Source organism: Electrophorus electricus, chromosome 22 (assembly GCF_013358815.1).
Source record: "Electrophorus electricus isolate fEleEle1 chromosome 22, fEleEle1.pri, whole genome shotgun sequence".
NCBI lineage: Eukaryota > Metazoa > Chordata > Actinopteri > Gymnotiformes > Gymnotidae > Electrophorus > Electrophorus electricus.
The window spans coordinates 8,418,854-8,440,000 of NC_049556.1; the positions used below are offsets into that span (position 1 = coordinate 8,418,854).

At 48.7% G+C, this 21,147-nt stretch overlaps 2 protein-coding genes, 1 long non-coding RNA gene and 1 other non-coding gene across 12 annotated transcripts in view; 1 reads left to right on the plus strand and 3 right to left on the minus strand.

The window, feature by feature from the left end:
* The window catches only part of LOC113570381 (utrophin-like), a 112,622-nt gene extending 97,575 nt beyond the window's left edge, over positions 1-15,047 (minus strand). For 4 of the 8 annotated variants that reach the window (XM_035521348.1, XM_035521346.1, XM_035521342.1 and 1 more), the window contains exons 1-7: positions 14,565-15,046; positions 12,593-12,733; positions 4,475-4,536; positions 3,553-3,645; positions 2,511-2,588; positions 1,570-1,662; positions 1,160-1,332 (exon numbers count right to left, since the gene is read on the minus strand). In XM_035521348.1, the coding sequence (XP_035377241.1) occupies positions 1,160-1,332; positions 1,570-1,662; positions 2,511-2,588; positions 3,553-3,645; positions 4,475-4,536; positions 12,593-12,674 (581 nt within the window). In that variant the 5' untranslated portion in view covers positions 12,675-12,733; positions 14,565-15,046. Of the gene's footprint in view, positions 1-1,159; positions 1,333-1,569; positions 1,663-2,510; positions 2,589-3,552; positions 3,646-4,474; positions 4,537-6,896; positions 7,105-12,592; positions 12,734-14,564 lie in introns of those variants that run through there. The other 4 variants (XM_035521347.1, XM_035521344.1, XM_035521345.1 and 1 more) reach the window with 2 other exon arrangements.
* Positions 15,048-16,634: 1,587 nt separating this feature from the next.
* trnal-uaa lies at positions 16,635-16,717 on the minus strand. The gene has a single exon. It is a non-coding gene; the product is annotated as a tRNA-Leu (tRNA).
* A 92-nt stretch (positions 16,718-16,809) lies between these two features.
* Positions 16,810-18,512, plus strand: LOC113570336. The gene is made up of 3 exons (XR_003409892.2): positions 16,810-16,858; positions 17,417-17,584; positions 18,411-18,512. It is a non-coding gene; the product is annotated as an uncharacterized LOC113570336 (long non-coding RNA).
* A 230-nt stretch (positions 18,513-18,742) lies between these two features.
* Positions 18,743-21,111, minus strand: psmb11b (proteasome 20S subunit beta 11b). Of its 2 annotated transcripts, none has more exons than XM_035521550.1 (2): positions 20,915-21,111; positions 18,743-20,719 (listed from the first exon to the last, which is right to left on the minus strand). In XM_035521550.1, the coding sequence occupies exon 2, from the start codon at positions 20,672-20,674 to the stop codon at positions 19,403-19,405; it is 1,272 nt and encodes a 423-aa protein (XP_035377443.1). In that variant the 5' UTR covers positions 20,675-20,719; positions 20,915-21,111; the 3' UTR covers positions 18,743-19,402. The 2 variants fall into 2 exon arrangements, with proteins under 2 accessions (XP_035377443.1, XP_035377442.1); XM_035521549.1 differs by having other exon boundaries at positions 18,743-20,800.
* Between the last annotated feature and the right edge of the window lie 36 nt (positions 21,112-21,147).

Here is a 21,147-nt window from a genome sequence, read left to right on the forward strand (position 1 = left end):
ACACACACACACACACACACACACACACACACGCCTGCCTGCCTTTTTTCTGGTGTGTGTGGGTGTGTTCATATATTTATAGTATTCGTAGTAGTAGAAGTAATTGTATTGGTGGTAGTAGTATTAGAAGTATTAGTAGTAGTATTAGTAGTACTAGTGTTGTTAATTCCCCACATCTAAAGAAGGCAGTAGCCTGGCCCACATCTATTCTGTCCGCTGAAGTGAACATACAACAACTCAGGTCTTTTATAGATGAACTGACTCTCTTAGGTCACAAAACCTGCCTAAATTACAGATACATTCCAGAGTTTTTAAAGGCCCAGGTTGAACCCCCTAGTGCCACACTGGGCCCCTGTAGCTTAAACCAGCTTGGAAGGAAGACGGGAACGGTCCACGTGTGGCGCTACGGCTGCGTTAGTCATCTCAAATCTAGCGCAAAGGGACGCGTGGAGGCTGCCTCCGTGCGTTTTCCTCAACGGCGCGCTGCAGGCGGCTCTTTTGTAGGTTGCTTCAGGACATAATGATGCCGAAGACAGTAAATTAAAAAGCAGCCATGCCCAACGTTCACTTCCGCCAACAGCAGAGAGAGATCACTAAAATCCCGAAGGGCATCACAAGAGGTTTCTGAACTTCAGACGAACAACGCCGTAGAAGAGAACCAATAGCGAACCAACGCACGGAACGGGCAATCGGTGAGCTGTGAGGTGAAAAACAGCAACACCTTTAAGCACTCTAAACGTACGCCTGCCTGATCTAAGGCTAGAAAGATTCGCCGGAACTGTAAACACGCCGGATATTCTTTCCATCTCTGTGCCTCAAAAGAAAGCTGTCATTTGTTAAAATATCACGTGGCTAACTTATTCTGAGAAGACTCAAAAATAATGAATCACCAACCGTTGACGGCAGCCATTAAAAATGTAGGGTTTCAAATGTCGCCGTATTGTTAGTCTCTGGTTGTCTTCCACGTGTGTATACACTTGCAGTGAGTTGATGGCTGGTTAAATACTGTCCCATCCCGGCCACCGTAGGCAGCAGGTGGTACAGATGCTGCTTCCTGTAGCCTTGAACTAATGAACTAAGGAGCTGTACGTCATGTTGAATATAGTCAGTCCTTCTGAAATAGTAATATTAGTAAAAAGTAATAAAGTGTGTGTGTTACCTGAAGTGGTGTAGTATGGCATTGAAGGCGAGTCCATCTGCCCAGCTGGTTGTGAAGTTCAGCACGTTGACGTTGTCATAGTTACGGGTGCAGTGCCTCACCCAGCTCAGTAGGGTCTTCTCACTGTTGGTCTGCTGCAGAGTGGACATCACGTCCTTCATGACGTCCTTGACCTGCGCGCGCGCACGCACACAAGTTCATTTCAGCGATGCATCTAATATTTTCTCTAGGCTAGAACTTGTGTGTTTAGATCAACAAGGAGACACCAAACACGCACATGCACACAAACAAAGCCATTTAGTCATGTGTCCACCAAGAGGTGGGGAGCGTCCAGAGCTTCCAGTTGAGTTGAGGACAAACAGGTGAGCACAACGTTGAGACGCTGTTCCCAGAGGAGTGTGTGTGCTCACCTGCCAGTGTAGGATGATACTCCATATGAGCCCTAGTGTGAGTTTATGATTTCCATCAACGATGTCTGTCCCTCCAATATTGACCAACTCCACCTACACACACACACACACACACACACACACACGCACGCACACGCACACACGCAATGTTATCAACACTTATGAATGCGCCCCTCCAACACAGCTGTGCTGCTCCCACCCTGCATCTCCGTGACTCTCTCAGCACCAGGATCAAGAAAGCCATCCCACGTGGGACTTCTGGGAGGCGGGGCTACGGCGGGAGAGGAGGGATGTCAGTGACTGTTGGGGGCGGGGCTACAGTGGGAGGGGCCTAATCCATTACCCGCAGCATGTTAAGAAAGCTGCTGTGTGCGCATGATTGGCAGCTGCTACAGGAGGAGTTTCGCACGCGTGCACACACACGATCATGAAAAAGAAAGAAACGGAAGGTTGGGCTTTTGCTTTTTGCCGAATTGAGGTGAGTGTGTGTGTGTGTGTGTGTGTGTGTGTGTGTGTGCGCGTGCTGAAAAAGGCAGTCCTGGCCTGCGAAAGCGTGTTAAGTGCACACACTGTAGCACCATCACGTTATGTGGCAGCGAGAGGAAGCGCGAGAGTCACGGTGCTGGAGGCACCGCACGATGTGGACATGACGCAAAAACAGCAGGAAGGAAGTGAGGGAGGGAGCGCGAGACCGTGCGCTCGTCAGAGCCGACCACACGCTCTGCCACGCTGCCAGCATCCGAGTACCACTGACACAGAATGGCATCGGTATTCAGACCCAGAAACAGCTGACCCCAGCACAGGAGAAGAAGAGAGAGAGGGGGGGGGGGGGGGGAGAGAGGGAGAGAGAGAGGGGGGGGGGGGGGGGAGAGAGAGAGAGGGGGGGGGAGAGAGAGAGAGAGAGGGGGGGGAGAGAGAGAGAGAGGGGGGGGGGGGCTTACATTGTTCTGCTGCAACACTTGGAGGACTCTGTTGACATTGTTGAGGGCGTGGACTCTGGTGGAGCCGCGTTCTTTGGTCTGGCAGACACACGCGCATTGAAAAACAAACAGAGAGTGTGTTAGGGGAGATTAAAACAACAGATGCCCTGTGTGGGGGCCAGCAGGTATGGCCCAGCAGTAGCCAACATAGTGATGAGCAGACACATGGCTAATGAAGCCAACATTGTGAACACACGAACACACACACACACACACACACAGAGTGTGGAAAAGTTCTAATTAACAGGTCAGGCTGGACTGAGATAAAGGTTACTCCTCTCATACCATTCATCAACACACCGCTGGCAATTATGCGGTCAGAACACACAAGTCTCCGTGTGCGTACCCAAAATTCTACTGTTCATTGTTATTCAAGTATGTGAGTGGGTACATCCACAGTTAGTGTACACTAGAACATCGAGTGAGCGCGCGTGCGTGTGCGTGTGTGTGTGTGTGTGTGTGTGTGTGTGTGTGTGTGTGTGTGTGAGAGAGAGAGAGAGAGCTATGTCAGACCTCTGCCCTGAGTGAATGCCACATGGAGACGTTTGGAACGTTCTATTCCAAACACAGCCTCGTCACTCTCTGCCACGGCACTCGTCAACAACTCACCCTGGCTGTCTGCAAGCCAACAGGTGTACACACACGCGCGCACGCACACACACACACCCACACACCCCCTCCCACCACCACACACACACGCAGGCCTGCACGACTGTGCCAAGCAGGCATACGCAGAGCACGGACGTGCCCGCATGTAGGCGCGGTAGGGGTGGGTGATGTGCGATATCGTCACGATGAGAAACGACGTCCCCTCCGGGTATTCTGAGCGGGACATGAGCGCCAACACTGGCACGACCGGTTTAATAAAAAGGAAAGCAGCCAACAATGGTCACTTTTCCTCCACGCAGTTCTGCTGGTTCTTACCGCACCTCGAAAACGCCCGTTTAGAAACAGCCCACACAGATGAGTGTTCACACACACACACACACACACACGCACGCACCAGGGTGGATCCTGTGAGGCCTTCGAGCAGGTCCAGTAGCTTCCTCCCATCTTTGAGGTCTGAGAACATGTCCTTTATGGTTGCCTTCCCCTTCTGAAAAACACACCAACATCAGAGCTTACACACACACACACACGCGCTGAAACATGTAACAACACACCTAACGAGACATATGCACCAACATCTAAGCCCTTACACCAGGATGAATGAACTCCAGCTCGTCACTGCGTTTGTAATTAATAACCACGCACGAGACTTTCGCACACACTCTCTACTGCAGCACGAGTGCGTGTGTGAGACCCCAGCGGAGGAGAGGTTCAACGCACACCGCGGTAAGAAGCCTGCTAAGAAGCGCGGTAAGAAGCTGCTGGCAGCCACTGCTCCCGTCTAGAGACATGCCTGCCAGGAAATGATGCAACAGGCGTGACATTCCAGTTAGGAAGAGGGAGAGAGAGAGAGAGAGAGAGAGAGAGAGAGAGAGAGAGAGAGAGAGAATTTTCTCATGAGAAGAATGCAGCACAGGGTCACGGGCCATCAGGGTACTACCTCTCTCATTGCCCTGGTCCTGTTTCTGGAGGGCTCGCCGTCAGGCACTCCGACACGAGCCAAGGTCCTGCGTTAGCCGAGGACGCGCCTGGGCGCTTCTACTGTAACTGGCAGCTCAGTGAAGGAAAGGAATCCGGGGGCTGGCACGGGAGGAGCCGAGACCCAGAATAAATCCTCTAGAAAACTTTCCCCCAGATCAAAGAGGACAAGCGCAGATTTTGGAACAAGGAGCGCTGGTCCGGGTCCCAGAGCTGGCCGGACGCTCCCGGACACACGCACGGCATCTGGAAGGAGCGGGCCATCGAGCTGGGAGGCGGGGCTTGTAGGGACTCGGGAGGGGGGTGGGGGTGGGGTTTGCTGTTTGTATCATGGTTACCTTGGAGAACTGTGCGTTGATCCATTTTGTGAAGGTCTTTTTCTGAACCGCGTCATGTTCATCTGAGAACGAGAGAGGGAGGGAGAAAGAGGAAAAAATAAAACATCAGTCCTTTTGGCTTCAGACATAAAATAACTGCAGTTAGCAGCCTAAGTGAGTCAGAACACAGATCTCCCACTGTTCAAGCCTCTGCACCCCTGCGATTCCAAAGAGCACTTAAAAACCCCAAAACAGCCCCCGGGCCTTACGCATACGCTCATTATATCCGCTCTGGCATGGCCACTGCTGGAACCGGAGCACCCGGGAAAATTCAAGAAAGTTCGGGAAACAGAAGGCCCGCCGGGCGAGCACACCCCTCTCAGAGAGTCGCACTCTGGACCCTTCTCCAGCCCATGACATGGACTCTTCCCCACATTACCCCGACAGGGGAGAGTTGTTATAATGTACAACGGCCCCGGAAGGACAGCTTGCCTCGGACCGGGTCCCGTGCAGGCGGTGACGCCATGACACTGGCCCGCCCCGCCCTGCTGGGGACGCGCCGAAACACAGCACGGAGGTCCAGTGAAGGTCCAGAATGAGTTCTTGCCATTGATCACGTAGGTAGGTGTGTGTGTGTGTGTGTGTGTGTGTGTGCGCGCAAAAGCTTTTAAGTGTCCCTTAACGTTAGATACTTCAGAAATCCAAGTCAGCCATCACTGAGTAGCGCAGGAGTGTTGTATAGGGTCAAAGGTTAACATGAGTGGACAGGAGGGTCACCTGCTCGTCGTTTTTGTGTTTATGCAGAGTGGCTAAAGGGCATAACCTCTGGAATGTACTCACTCACACACACACACACAAACACACACACACAAACTCACACACACACCTCTTTACATGTACTTAAGATAAAGCCATCAGCACACAGCACATGATGACATCTTTAAGCTCCAAACAAGGACAGTAAGCGCGCACACGCACACACACACACGGTGGCCTTTTATCTTGTGTGTTGGAATCTGTTGGGTTTGACTGAGTGAATGGTGGTCATTGTGTGTGTGTTGCGTGTGATGCGTGTGTGTGTGTGTGATGCTATCAGGATCTCTGCATAAATGATGACACTTATAACTCCCCCACCCCAGCTGACACTCCCAGGGGGTACACTATGTGTGTGTGTGTGTGTGTGTGTGTGTGAGTGTCTCAGCAAAGCTTGGCTGCACATGGATCCTATATTTTGACTGGGACATTCTGCAATGCTTAAAATTCCCCACACACACACACAAAGTGCCTCTCCACTCTAGAAGCGTGCCTGAGCTTGCCTGGGTGGGAAAGCCACAAGTAAGGAACGGCCTCCAGTGTGGACCAAAGAGCTTTAGGGGAGATGCACACCACTTCAGGAGTGGATCTGAACACACACACACAAGCAAACAATCCTGAATCCTAACAGCCTTCACTTAAACAAAACACCAAGAGGTTAATAATTGACACTAGTTTAACAAATCACACACAGTCCGTTTGCCTCTCCCCTTCACACACACACACACACACACACACACCTGGAGCTCACCACCACAATCAGGAGACACCGCAGAGCTCCTCAGAGCGTCACACATCCAGAAACAAGGAATCCATGCCACGCAGCTGGGAGCCCGGCATACTTTCTGGCATGCTGGCCACACTGGACTCCCACCAGAGAGACGAGAGAAAAAAACTCCTTTACCAACTCTGGCACTCCTCTAGCAGGGCAGAGAACGAAGAGTGCAAGGAAGGAGGAGAGAGAGACACGGAGGGGTGTAGATGGACAGAAGATTGTGGGTTGTGTTGCGCTTCACTGACGGAGGACACACACCCTCTGTGCAGTGGCATCCCAGCATGCACTGGGGTGGTGCGTGGCTGGTCCATACTGTGTGACAACACGCCACTGTGATGAAACGCAATGATGAAGACCAACTACGAAATGCCTTAACTATCTCTGTTTTATGTTGAGATTTATTGAAGTTTTACTTTATGCACGCATGCACGCACACACATACACGCGCGCGCGCGCGAGATAGAGGAGGCTGGAGAGAACACACTGTCAAACAAAAACCAGCTGACCATGCTCACTGAGACACACTCATGGGCCGCCCCCACCCCTCAAAATACACCCACCCACACCCACACAGAAAAAATCAGCACGATGCTCTAAAGGCTTATTATGAAACATCTGAACACTTGAACTTGGACTGCAAAGCACCACGGTCTTCACCAATCGAGCGCAACACCAAAAGCCCCAAACACACAAACACCCTGCACAGGACAGAGACACACAAATGGGCTTAGAAAACAGGCAAGAGAACAACAACAACACACACAAACTCAAACTAATCAAAGAAAGGTACAGCAGTATGATCCTCCAAACACCTTCCAGGAAGTGGAACATTCCAGGAAGTGGAACGAGACTCACCTAACGGAGGGAGAGAAAACTTCTTCCTGCGTTTCTTTAACAGGCCACGCTTACTCCACGGCAGCCAGCGTCTCAGACTCATGGGGCCAACCTCATCAAGATGTCTCACAAACACACACACGAACACACCAACACAAACTGGAGGGATGCAGGGACCAGCAACGCCAAACGGTAGACAGGAAGTGCCGAGCTGCTGGCAGAGGAAACTGGTGTTTTGAAGAGCAAAGCATGCCGGGGGAAAAAGATCACCACAAGTGGCAAGTGCGAGAGAGTGAGGGGGCACGCGCGAGAGTGCGCGACAACAAGAGGGAGGGGCCCTGCGTGCGAGAGGACACGGGCGGTAGTGGCAGTTAAAAGTGGCTGACGACACTACACCCCAGGAAGTGACAAACAGCTGACTGAAGACACACAGCCAGTCACTGAAGAGCCTCCACTATGATACCTGCTGCCAATTTTTCAAATCTTTTACACACTGAGGAGAAAAGGTCTGCGTCATGGTTCAGTTTGCTCTCTCTGAGACAGAGAAGCGCGCGCGCGCACACACACACACACACACACAGCTCATGCTGTGAGCCAACCACTGCTGAGGACAACTGAACAAACAGTGTGTGAATGGGGAGGGAGGTAAATGGAGGGTAGAGACACACAAAGTCGCAAACCTCAAACCTTGCAAACCTCACACCTCGCAAACCTCGTCAAAGATTAATATCTTTTTTTTTTTCTCCCCCTTTTAACTTTACTGCTGTGGAGAAATTGTATAAATCAGCCACAGCAATACAGTCTTATAAATGAAAATGAGAGAGAGAGCGAGAGAGAGCGAGAGAGAGCGCGAGTGCTTGGTGTTGGAGTCGTTTGTCTTTTGTGTTCACCTTTACTTTAACCCAGTGGCCGAGCCGTGTCGTGAGTTAGCGTTCTCTTTCCCTCCCAGCAGGGGTGTGCAGACCGGTGTCGGTTTGGCCACCGGAGCACACGGCTGTGCTAATTACAGGCCAGCGCCGCGCCTCCCGCCGCCTGTGTGTCTCGCAGCACTGACCACGGACGGGCCGGCGCGGGGTTCGATTTGGTAAAGCACCAGAAACTAGTGAGAGACACACACACACACACACACACAGAGAGAGAGAGAGAGAGAGAGAGAGAGCACGCACAAGTCTTCATTAGGAAGGTTTCACGGTGCTAGTGTAGCGTGGCTCCAAGCATGAAGGCTGAAGCTCCGATTTTGATTAAATGTTACTGAAATAAGAGATACGGCCTCAGCGTTCCCATAGCAACGGACGGAGCTGCTTCTTTTCTTTTTTTTTAAGCCTGTGGTTGGGAGAGACAGACAAAGAGACGGAGGAACGGAAAGAGTGCGAGCGCCACTTCCGTCCTCTCGCGCTCGTCCTGTCTCCGGCGTGACGAGGAACAGCTGCGTCATTAGCCGGGAGATGCTGAGTGCCCACAATGCATCAGTGGCTGCGCCCCGTTCTCCAGCGTGGTTCTCAATGCTAGCTGATGGTGGATCGCGCACACACACCATGGTTCAAGTGATGTGGGATGACCATTTACCTTCTGTTTAGTCACACACACATGCTAGCTTTCTCTCGGTCTCGCGCTCTCTCACACAATGTCAACAAGGCTTCCTTCGATGGTCGTAAAACAGGTGGTCAAAGGTCCCTTTAATTCACACCTTCGCTGGTTTTTCCCTTTTTCTCTGACTAAAAAATAAATAAATACATTTTTCTATATAAATAAATTATCTGTTTGAACACATGCATATTTGGCTTTATTTATTACATTTCTAATATTCATGCTAGTTCTGCTAATCCTGAAATGTGTGATGTGATTTTCTGGGATAAAACTGAAAAGGGCTGCAGCGTCCTCCACAGTCCAGCGGCGTCCTCCACAGTCCAGCGGCGTCCTCCACAGACCAGCGGCGTCCTCCACAGTCCAGCGACAGCCGCCACACTGTTGGTCCCTCTGCGGCGTCCTCCACAGTCCAGCGGCGTCCTCCACAGTCCAGCGACGTCCTCCACAGTCCAGCGACAGCCGCCACACTGTTGGTCCCTCTGCGGCGTCCTCCACAGTCCAGCGGCGTCCTCCACAGTCCAGCGACAGCCGCCACACTGTTGGTCCCTCTGCGGCGTCCTCCACAGTCCAGCGGCATCCTCCACAGTCCAGCGACGTCCTCCACAGTCCAGCGACAGCCGCCACACTGTTGGTCCCTCTGCGGCGTCCTCCACAGTCCAGCGGCGTCCTCCACAGTCCAGCGACAGCCGCCACACTGTTGGTCCCTCTGTGTCCACTGGTCATTTACACTGATATGTCATAACGGAGCAGCATGCGCACACACACACACGCACAGCAAGCCAAATAGTTGGTCTGGTTTTAGACTTTCTCTTTTTCTGTCAAGTCAACCACATCACCACACCCTTCACAGACATTTAAAGCATGGCCTCCGTGAGAATTTCACTAACTCCCACACACACACACACACACACACACACACAATGCAGCTGTGACATATTAGGAGAAAGGTTTTGCACATAAAGTTATTTAGAGTCTGACCTATATAGGTCAATTCTCTCTGACAGTCACGCGCGCGCATGCACACACACTTCCATGTGGGAATGTACACCCACCCTCTCTCTCTCTCACACACACAGGGAATAATATTTCTTATATCCTGTATTCTGGTCTTGTTCCAGACTTCCTGTTCCTTCTCCTGTTTTCTAGTACTGCGGATTTACGGCCTCGAATGTTCACTGCTGCACGACCACCAATAACAACTGCACACCAGTAAAGCCCAACCAGGCCGCCAACAACAACATCAACAACAACAACAACATAAACAAATGGGCTAGTGAGACGCTACATTACCTACAGGGGACTACTGAGCACAGGAGATGAAACAGACACCAGAAAGCAAAATACCCCGCAGAAGACGAAGAAATAATACACAAAATTTTGGTTTTAAAAAAGGTGCCAGAGATGCAGTAATGGATATTAAAGGTCTGAACAGATGGAGGTCAGTGTTGGCGTCACACCCAATCTCAGATGAACAGGTCGGCTTATTTCCTGCAGAAGCGATGAGGAATTTCCTAATTTAGCACTACACATGGACCTTAACTGGTAAAAAAAGTCGGAACGGATGATGTGCAAACAAAACAAAATGTGCAGCCTGAACATGTGTCATTCTTCAATAATCGATTGCATTCATTACTCTCAACATAAGCAGGCATTCGGCAACCCTGGAGCAGCCTGGGTGTGCCTGTGTGTGTGTGTGTGTGTAAATACACTCCTTCAATTTTAACTGAGGCTCTTCCAGATTCACAATACATCTGGCAATAATCCTATATCTGCTCATTGCGAATTCACACAAACTCACGAATGCGACCCACACATGCACAACCAAGCACACACACACAAACCATACTGTCACTGAGAAATGGGACAGCCTTATAGTGTATGTGTTGGGTGAGTGCATGGTAAATTTCTCACAGGCAACCTTCAAAGAGCAGCATGTCATTACACACACGCGCTCATTAAGCATACAGAGTGACACAAAGGTTCCTTAAAAATATATAAATAAGAACAGGACAGAGATGCAATGACTGTGTGTGTGTGTGTGTGTGTGTGTGTGTATGTGTGTGTGTGTGCGCGCACGCGTGCGTGTGTGTGTAACTAGATAACTCTGAATAAAACCCCTTTATGTGCTCAGCTTTTCCATTCTCCAAGGTTTCATATAACACATGCAAACACACACACACACACACACAGTGTCCATTTCTCCAGAACAATAGCAGCGGCCCGGCTCACAATGTTACACTATGTTAGCAACAACACCACCAAACCCCTTCCAAACAGAGTGGACCCAGGCTGTGTGACCTCAGTCCCTTACCCACAATGCTCAGCATGAGGTTAAACAGGTAGAGCAGGGATCTGTGATAATGGTATTGACACTTCAACCATTTGCACTGTAGAATAAAAGCCTCCAGGGGCAGGTGCCTCTGATTGGGGTTACTAAGGCAGAATGCCAATGAAATTAAAGTGGTACACTTTTCCAGTGCCTTAGAGAATTGCTTATATAACACTTGGCTACTGAGCTTGGAGCTGTCTGTCCTCCCGTGTGTGTGTGTGTGTGTGTGTGTGTGTGTGTGTGTGTGTGTGTGTGTGTGTGTGTGTACACTACAAAAGAGAGCTTGAGTTTAGCCTAGTTGTTTTCTACCCATGCCCTGGCCAACCTGCCAAATTGTTCAACAGTCTAATTTAGGACCGACAAACTGGCCGTCACATCAAATCGTGTAATGAGACTACATTGCCCAGCATGCCTGGCACAATCAGCCAATAAGACTAATTGACAAATTAATAGATAATGATAAAGGAGGGTAGGGAGGATACGCATCACAGTCTGCTAATCCTACAATGGGGGGGAATAACAGTGTTTTAATGGAGTAGACTGGTTATGACAGCATTAAGAGGTCTATTAGGAAACAACTCGAAGCTCCGTTCCTGAATGAGATCGTAAGTTGATTGACACGGAGTAAAAGCATGCGAAAAGATCTCTGTGTTGACTGGGTGTTTCGTATACAATTATAGGAAGGATGGAAGGATATAGATTTGGAAATGTGTGTCACTTCCTGATTACTGAGAGGTAATGCTTAACCAGAGAAAATGGAAAGAGTGAGTACAGGGGAACACAAGGATGTGGTGTGTGAGCGCACACATGTAGCAGGGGGCTTTAAGATATGGAAAAAGAGTGGTAAAAAAACTCCAAATCAATCTCTCTCTCTCACACAGTTTTTTTTTTTTTTTTACCCATTAACCCTTACCATCTCATCTAAAATACTGGCTGGATTTTTCTGTATTACTACCAAAAGAGCATCTCACCAAGGGTACATATGCACACAATCTCTCTCTCTCTCGCTCACACACACACACACACACACTGTCTGACACAGATAAACACACACTCAACTCTCGTGTACGCACATTCTAACATGCACATGCACCCACGAGTCCAACTCCACCATGCTGTAAATGCCGGTGCCTGATCAGGTCCACCAGAAACATACGCCCTGCGCAACTCTCCCACAAACTCCACACAGTGGCAGGAAATAAAACACCCAACACCGAGCGCAAAAAATAATAATAAATGCCTCTCGATTAGCCAAACCCCTTTAGGCTGGTGGTTAAATTACCCGTTTTGCCCAGGGCACTGAATCACTGTGCACACAAGCACGACACAGACACCAGACATTTGTACTTTTGACTGTCGCCAGGCAACCAGAATCCTTGCAGAAAAATAAAGGCATTGTGGTGTGGAGAAAAGCGCTGTAAATCCAGATCCGTAGAGGAATTCCAGCCTGAGGAATGCTGCGGCATTCCAGACTGAAGCGATGGAGGGTTCACATACCTAGGAAGGGCCCAGCCTGAAACCACCGCGCATGCTCCACCCCTACCCGGAGAGGGTGTCAGGGTTCGCTTCCCGAATTTAGCTGCGGTTTAGTGTCCCAAACGCTCTGGGACTGGGATCATACAGTTGTGCTGAGCCTGAAATGGAAGAACAGCCTGCCACACATGTGCCCCCATCCCTCCTTCAGTTATATCCCTTTCTCCAGCTCTACTTCCTGTTCACTTAGGTGTGTTCCCTCTCCCCCTCCCATCTCCCAAACCCCGACCCCCACATCCCGGATGAGCACCCCCGCACGGACACTCACCTGACCGCCACCTGATGATGTCGCTGAACTCGTTGCTGGCTCCGCCCTCGGCCGCCTCCACGGGTGAACGCGGCGTCGCCATCTTCGGGAGCAGTGGGCGTGGCGCTCACTCGGCCCGCCCCTACAGCTCCTGCAAGAGGCCTGCAAACCCAAAACGATTGGCAGCTGAGCTCGGCTTCACCAGGCCTCAAAGCCGGCTTGCACACGCCAGCTCGTTACGGCATACGGGCCGTCACATCGCCCCAGTCATCTACAGCAGGGTTGGGACCAGGAGACGCACAGAATAACACACTCCGGTACTCTAGTGTGGTTGGCCAGGCTTTGAGGCCAATCACATGACCTAGAGACCCTGGTGGTTCCATCTTTTGAACATTAACTGACGCTGGTTAGCAGTTGTAAAGAAAAGGCTAATCTGTTTGGGAGCATTTTTAAGTGAAAGATCCTCTCACTGTTCCAGCATCGTCTAGAACTGGTACTCTTTCTAGAAAACAGTCCTGATATAATGGGAATTGCATGTAAATAAAAGAAAAACACCCCAAATTCAGTAAACAAAGCGACAGGTGCATTGTTTTTAACAAAAAACCCTACCCTGCAGCTTTAACTTCAAGCCCAAATGAAAATGTTTACATTTGTAATACCATCTTCAGACTAACATAATCCAGCGTGAAAGGACCGGTGTCACAGGATTAGCTCCACAATCCAGCACGGATCTCCCAAGGCACTGGTCAGACACCTGATCTCAGCTACATCGTCCCTGCAGGAGAACAGGACACTACCGCTTCGCTCGTGTTTAACTGACTGTCAGGTACTTGTCCTGGGGGGGGGTGGGGGTGCGTCTCCGCATCTCTGTGGAGGGTGTGCACAGGGCAAGGCCTGTTTAAACAGCCCGCACGCACCAGCCGGGGAGATGACCGGGTGACAACAGTGAACGTCCCACGAACTCTTCCGGTTCGAAACGTGTGTGCGTGTGGAGAACAAGCCGACGGGACGCATTAAGTCCAAGGCCGCTGGCCGGCGCGTCTAAGGTCTCTGCAGGAACTGGCTTCATTTTACGACCACGAAACACCCGTCAGGATCCCAAAACGTCTGACCACCTTGTGTGTGGGTGTGTGTGTGTGTGTTGGGTATTTTCTTGTTCTTCTTTTTTAAATCCACACTTAATAGCCCATGCCCTGGGCTACTGAAAGGTTTCTATTAAGCCCAATTATCCTTCCTTCGGAGTTGTCAAACTCGTCCGACGCTGGGAGCCGGTGGAGCAATGCATAAGGTCATTCATTAATAATCAGAGAGCGCGCCGAGGCAGACTAAGAGTTTTGGCAATCGGGTAACTGGAAACCGGGAGCGCCGATCCGTTTCCAAGAAAGGCTTTCGTTGAGGAGGCGCTTACAGTGTAAACACATTGGCGTGCGTCTTAAAAAACGTCTAACTTTAGCCGTGTGCTGTGAGGAGTCGGCCCGCCCGTTTATTTCGTTTCCTTACTCGCAAACGCGGAGGCGGATTTGGCCACGTTTCACGACCTTGATCGTTCCGAAACGACAGCGAAGCCCATGGGCCTTTTTTTTAAAATGGATCTGATCCAAGACAAGGGCTGAGGCCAAAACGATCGTGATCGCTCACGGTTCCGAATGCAAAAATGTCGCAGCCGCGGGATCGCGCTTCCAGAAGCGGTCACCTGTCTCAACCGCGGCGCGGCAGGCACCCAAGAGTTTAATGCAAAAGCGCAATATAACCAGACGGGTTGGGAGGGGTGGCTTTAGAACAATCTAACAAATACAACAAAAAAAGTCAACAAAAAGTAACAGCAGGGGAAGAAAGCCGCCATGTAACGCTTATTTTCCCTGCCTATTCGAATTTCATTGGCCACAATTTACCGACTGACGCACGGGGCTTGAATCAAGGATATTTGTCTCGAGGATAAAGGAAAAACGGGAACATGCAGAGTTGGTCAAGGCCAAAGCACGCGCTCTCTTACCTCTGCTGCCCCGCTGGACGGTGAGCGCGTGGAGTGTCCCAGCCCTTCCGAACGCCTCGGCGAAGTAACGCAGGAGCGCGCACACAAACGTTAACGCTGCCGTGCGCTCATTTCCACACTCTGGGTACGGGCGAGGGCACTTGCATAATTTTAAGTCCACCGGCTGCTACCTCTTTGTAGTTTGTTCTTGAGTTGGGCTTTCGGTGTTGGAAAGTGTTGGGGGTTAAAAAAATTTTTTTTTAAAAGGGGGTAATAAAATTTGGTCCCAAGTGTGGCACCGTCAACCTAATTTTCCAAAGAGGCTGCTGACGCTGGACTATTTAACGTCCCGAAAGTAATCCGCAGAAGTTGCGATACTGTGATGTCGTTTCGTCGCGCAACGGTTACCGAATCCGACTCGTCGGGAAACTTTCGCTTGCCGAACTTTGCTCGCGCCGCAGCCCCCCTCTTCCCTGCAACTTCTTTCGCGGGGATGGAAACATGGCGCGAGCGCAGTCACGTGACCGCGCAGCCCCGACGCTCCGGGGACGTTTGGATGAAGAGGCCGGACTCGGGAGCTCGGTCCACGTGGGACGCTTTTCCACGAAGTGCTGGACTTTAGCGTTAAACATTAACCGCGTGATCATTTGAGACGCAAATCTAGGCAAATTGGTGTAGCCCCACTATTACACCTCTTTTTATGCATTTTCCTGCTTGCATTGTACTTTTTTTTACAACTGACGTGTTATTAAAAGGCAAAACAGAGCCAGAGCAATGCAGTACTAATTTAGGCCTTTGCATGAAGGAATTCAAAGTTCTGGGAAGTCTGAAAAAGTATGGAATTTAAAAGTGTGAAAATTCATGAAACAAATGTTTGCAAAAAGATATGGAAAAAGCAGGGGAAAAAAACACATTATTCCTTCCAATCTGTTATCGCAGTTAGGAGAACCAAAACGTTTCGAGCCATACGTTGCTGCTAGATGACGTCTTCATTCCCCCGATATCGCCATGCCAGTTTCCTACAGTAATTTCCTACTTTCCAAGAGTAAACCCTCACACGGTTCGCATGAGGGTTTTTGGGTTTGTTTCATAGATTGTACCTCTTACAACGATTAATAAACAATATTACACATACAATATTCACGCTACAACACATACGTCTAGACGCCTTGCAAAGTTTACAAGCAATAGGGAGGTACACGTCGCCACCTAGTGGTTAAAGTGGGTAGGGGTGGCCGTACAGTACTGGTGTTCTTAACCACGTGGACCTTAACAACTACCACATTGCACGCCCATTACCTGACCGCATGCGCTTTCATAAGAAATAAACGGTCCTATTCGGTCAGGTTTGACTTTATTGTGCTTAGAAATGTGATCTATAGCTAATACATCATCACACTTCCAAGCAAATCTCCTGATTAACTGCAAATAACCAAAATGATTTTTCAGTGGTCATTCCTCCAACTGCAGGTCCCAGATACCCTCTAATCCATAAATATCATGACGCTTTTGTAAATTACTGTATTTTAAGAACTGGTCTCAAAACCACGAAAAATTGCCCCTCACAAGCAAGGGGAACGTGACCAGAGTGGGTTGTAGTGGCGAATATGTGATGGACCAATCACTATTACTGAAAAACACTAAACACAGCGTGGGTTGTTTTATGCCAATGACAAATCCATTGCTTTCAATCTGGATATCAAATCCAAAACTGACTTCATACGCAACTAGAGTTTAGACCGAAACGAATCCCCGAAAAAGTACCAACAGGGGGCAGTGCAGGAACGGTACAATTTACCTTCGTTGTGCCGCGTATCTTTAATAAATACATATTCTTAACTTTTGTTGCATTTCGTTATTTTCAGATTGACATTAATAACGACTTATTTTATTCCCCCCCCCCCCCCGTTGCTGGGTTTAAATTGCAGATCTTCGCAGTGCTGCGACACAAAACAGCTTTTCCATTCTCTATATAGTCGCATCCACAAGAGGTTTAAATGAATAACCTTGCACTCTTTTCGAGTTTTCCCTTTTCCCAGGCATAATCCTAGCAACACAAATCCACAAGTGACAAAGGGAAAAATGTGATTCTACCAGGAGTGGGGTTCGAACCCACGCGGACATATGTCCATTGGATCTTAAGTCCAACGCCTTAACCACTCGGCCATCCTGGTAAAGGCGCTCTAGTCTACCCTGGGAATGAACCCATAATATACACGATATACACATCTGAACATTAAACGATGGTCTTTTTTGCCGCAAGTCTGCGGTGTCGTTTCACTATCGTAATACCTAAACACGGCCTATGTTTTTATGTAAGTGCAGTGTCGTTTTTGGCTAACGACATAAGCGTTTTTACTAACTACTCCACAGTTTCATAATGTTAGCTACCGCTAGCTAGTTGAGGTTATTATTTACCATATTTATTATAAATATCTGGCTGGCTAGAAGAGATGTGTCCGGTGGCTTGTTTCTATATTATGTTAGCTAGGTTAGCACTTTTACTTTGGTAAAAGTAACGTGAACTAATGTAATAAGAAAATTGTGTAGGTCAGATAGCTTAGCTAGGTTATAGCTAAACGAAGTTTAACCTTACATATAATGGCCTCCAAGTGATTTAAATTATCTTTACGAGCTAGATAAAACTTTTAAAATTGTCATGTAGCTAAATGTTAATACACCGCTTTTGTGTAGCTGCTAGATCCACTCGACATCGTCTTAGCCAGTGCAACGAAAAGTGAACGATACCGTCCCCAAATAGCCACAAATAGCTAATAACAATCCTCTTCCTAAGAGTTCATAAAGACCAAAACCATCTCTTAAAAAATCCTGAAGTTAGTTCAGATGTCATTGCAGTTCTCGCTTTTCACCAGATTAGCAATCCGAGCGACATGGGGAGGCGGTGCTGGTGTACACACGACTCTACTGGGACTGGACTGGGGCTCTACTGGCCTGGCTTTATTCCCCACCACGAAGAACTGGTTACTCTTTAAATAAAGATGAGAAAGGAAGAAGAAACATGTTTAGCCTTTACACTAATCGTGAGTCTAAACTAGGCAACACAGAGGACCGAAGGCTGTAACAGCCACAGAATGCTGCTTAATAAGTGCTTGTATTATGTTTAGTTGGGAAATGAAGACGCTTACATCCACGGGCTTGACTACTGAAACATGTTCGGTGCTTTAAAACCTCTCTGCTCTTACTTGCTCATTCTAGCCAGAACTTTCCAGAGTGTCTGATTGTGAAAATTTGTGACGCACACAAGTATTAGCAGACTGCAGTCTGTGGTAACACGTCAAACCAAAACCTGTAGCCGAGGAATGACAGAAATGATGATCTAGTCTAGCACCTTTTTTTTTTTTTACTGTGTGTGTAAGACAGCATGGTAAAATATTTACTAGCTTGAAAGACATGCAAGACATGTTATATTATTAATTATATATTATTCTATTGTGACTATATTAATTAGATATTATTCTATTGTGTGCAGGTCACAAGCTAGAAAGTTTGTGCAGTGCATATCGGAGTGTTCCTCAGTAAGGCAGTATTGTATGGGCTGTTACTCTGTAACCTTCTGCTTGGTTTTGTGTGGTTGTGTGGCCCGATCTTAGCCAGGTTGGTCAATGTTTGAATTGTATCGTGTCTGGTTCTGGTCTGGGTGTCAGGTTGCCATGCTTACAAAATATTTGCATGTATTTATACATGGTTAATGGCATCAGGGACACAGGACTGGTAAGAGAGAAATGGTTTTCACAAACGTTATTATTCCCAGAATAATCACACGTGACTGTGTTGGCTTTCACGATTCGCTCTTTTTCTCTGTCCCAGGAGAATTCTGAGTGTTCTTCCTCTCTCTCTTCCTCTCAGGGTTTTGCTTGTTGCTATTAAACATGGCGGTCGTACGCATGTTGTCTTCATGTAGGAATGAAACATCCAGTGAGGGAAAGGTCCTAAAGGCTACAACATTCAAGTGGAAGTAAACAAAACCTCTGGAATATACTTACAGCAGGTGAAATATGTATCAAACACCACCAATTTTCTGAGTAAATATATTTCTAAAGGTGCTATTGACATGAAATTCTCACCAGATGTCAGTAACACCCCAGAAAATTTCATTTCAATAGTACCTTTAGAAATAGATTTACTTAGAAAACTGGTGATGTGTTCAATGCTTATTTCACCTACTGTATATACAAACATACAAAATAAGAGCATAATCTTTTGTGTTACTGTTTTTTATTTGTTTTTAGTTTTCATTGTTTTCATGTTTCCTATCCCATAGGGGAGCAATAATCTCATTTTGAACCACTGTTAGACTACAAATCACAATGTTGAGCTGAACCAGTGTGTGAAATTAGACTTAAAAGACTGTCTTAGGCCCACAAGAAAATGTAAATATTTAATTTTAACAAAGTTTAAAATCAAGAACTGGAATGATCCAGAATGTGTAATATTAGATTGTTTTTAAGTTATATACCAAAAATACCAATTCCAGAAAAGTTTTCATTTCTACTTCACTTTCACGCTACAGCTAGTTCATAGTTGAGTTCATCTAAGTAGAAGGCATCACTTACAAGATAAACTCAATGTTTCTTCTCTACTGTAAAATATTACTGTGGAACAGTTGAAAAGGAGTTATGCTGCTACACTATTAACTGTAGTTTTAAACAGGAGTTATTCTGTTCAGTTTCACCATTAACTGTAGTTTGTTTTTACGGTTTCGTGACTTAGTCGTATCGTAACTGCTGCAACCATATCTGGAGCAAAAGAAGGAAAACCTTCATGCTGTGCATTTGCAAAGTGTAATAAATGTAATACATTTGCTGATTTTCTCCTAGCCTGTCATCTTCAGCATCTCCTCAACATGCCCGACCTTGTGCTCGTCCTCCCTTCTCCCTCTCTTCCTTTCTCCTCCTCTCCTCCTCTTTCTCCCTGTAGTACTCCTCTTTGAGGTCCTCTCTGGGTCTCCGCCTCCAACCTTTAGCAGTGACGTGATAAAGATCCACGTTGTTGCCCGAGTAAGCGTCTCTGTGCGTGGCCCTGTACACAGCCTCCCTGGCTAATGAGACAGCCTCGTCCACTCCGAGTGCCCAGTGAACCCTACCGTCCAGCACCGAGTACGCATAGGGAGAGCCGGAGCCCACCGAGAAGAGCGCCCCCTGCAGGCGTAGGCCATCACTGCACACGTAATAAAGGCTGGGGCCGGACTGTTTTGAAGCCGGCAGAGTAGAGCTTGCCGTGTCCCTTCCTGTTGGTTGGTCGCTCGTCGCACTCTTTCCTATTGGTTGACATCTTGCATGACTGATTTTCACTGGCTCGCTGTTTCCATCGCTCGCTACTGTTGGTTGTGAAGTCGATCCACTCTTTACCGATGGCTGAGTTCGTGCACGAGCGTTTCCGTGCTTTCCTGCACGCGTAACGCGCTCCTCGTCCGTCCCTGTCCTCCCGTCCGGTGAACCCTCCTCTTCCCCATCCCAGCCACACAGAGTCGCAGCCACGCACAGCTCCGTGCCCTTAAACGGATGCAGCATGTGGGAGAGCAGCTTCGCAGCACCCCCCGTCGACAGCCTCCGGCGGTGCCGGAGCTGGTAGAGCCGCAGCTCCCTCGCCAGGACGCGCTTCCAGAGGGCGCAGTCCGCCGAGGTGCCCGAAGTGGTGCCCACCAGGTGGGAGTGGACCGGTAGGATCTTCTGGGAGGCCGGGCAGGCCACAAGGCCAGAGCAGCTGGAGCGGGAATCGGCCGCGGCGATCACTCCACCCTGGAAAACGAACCCCAGTGTGGTGGTGCCGTGTCCCAGAGGGAATGGGAAAGGAATGGAGGGAGAGACGGAGGGAGACGGGAAAGGGTCGAGATGGTTGTTTGGTTCGGGAATCGCCCGCGGGGCGTTACAGCTGGGGTGGATTTGGCCAAACTCAATAGGGCTCTCTGCTAAATATTCCAACACTGGCACATAAAATTCCAGTGGAGTTGAACTGCTGTTCCTATACCAGCGTCTGGAATTGGAGTCTTCTCCAAACCCCCTTCCGAACATGTGAACAGAGTTTTCTGAAGACACGGACGACAAAAGTACAGCGTCCCACGGAGAGAAGAGAGAGACACTGTGGAAACTGCAGACGTCTTGTAAAGCCATTACTTACTACATCCAAGTAGCAGCAGCCCAAGTAATAGTAGCCTACTAAAGAGATAAAATAAATGTAAAAAAAATAAAAATAAAATCCAATATCCACAGAGGCTACTTTTTCATCCTCGGCCTGATCTGTGTAAAGTGTAAAAAAAAAAAAATGTAGTAGAAAATATTTATTGAATCAGTAAATAAATAAATATATAAAGACTAAGTTCAGCTTGCCAGCTCTTTGAAATACAAGCGTACCATTGCCGTTGGCATCAACCCTTAAAGCTGTTACGCGTAGGACCAGGACCGCCGCTCAGAAGGCTGAAGGCCGAGCTCGTTTGCGCTTTTATACGTTTCACGTCTGACGCGTCGCCATCGCCTGCAGGGGACGCAGGAAAGCGCCGACGCGCGGCTTTCTCTCTGCAGCCAGGCGCAGGACGCTCGTCTCGCCCGCGCCGGCGCGTGTCGCCCGAAGATCAAGTTCGAGCTCG

Bases quoted from the DNA above. Each gene is read 5' to 3' on its own strand.
- psmb11b (XM_035521550.1), bottom strand. From the start codon at position 20,674: ATGGCTTTACAAGACGTCTGCAGTTTCCACAGTGTCTCTCTCTTCTCT.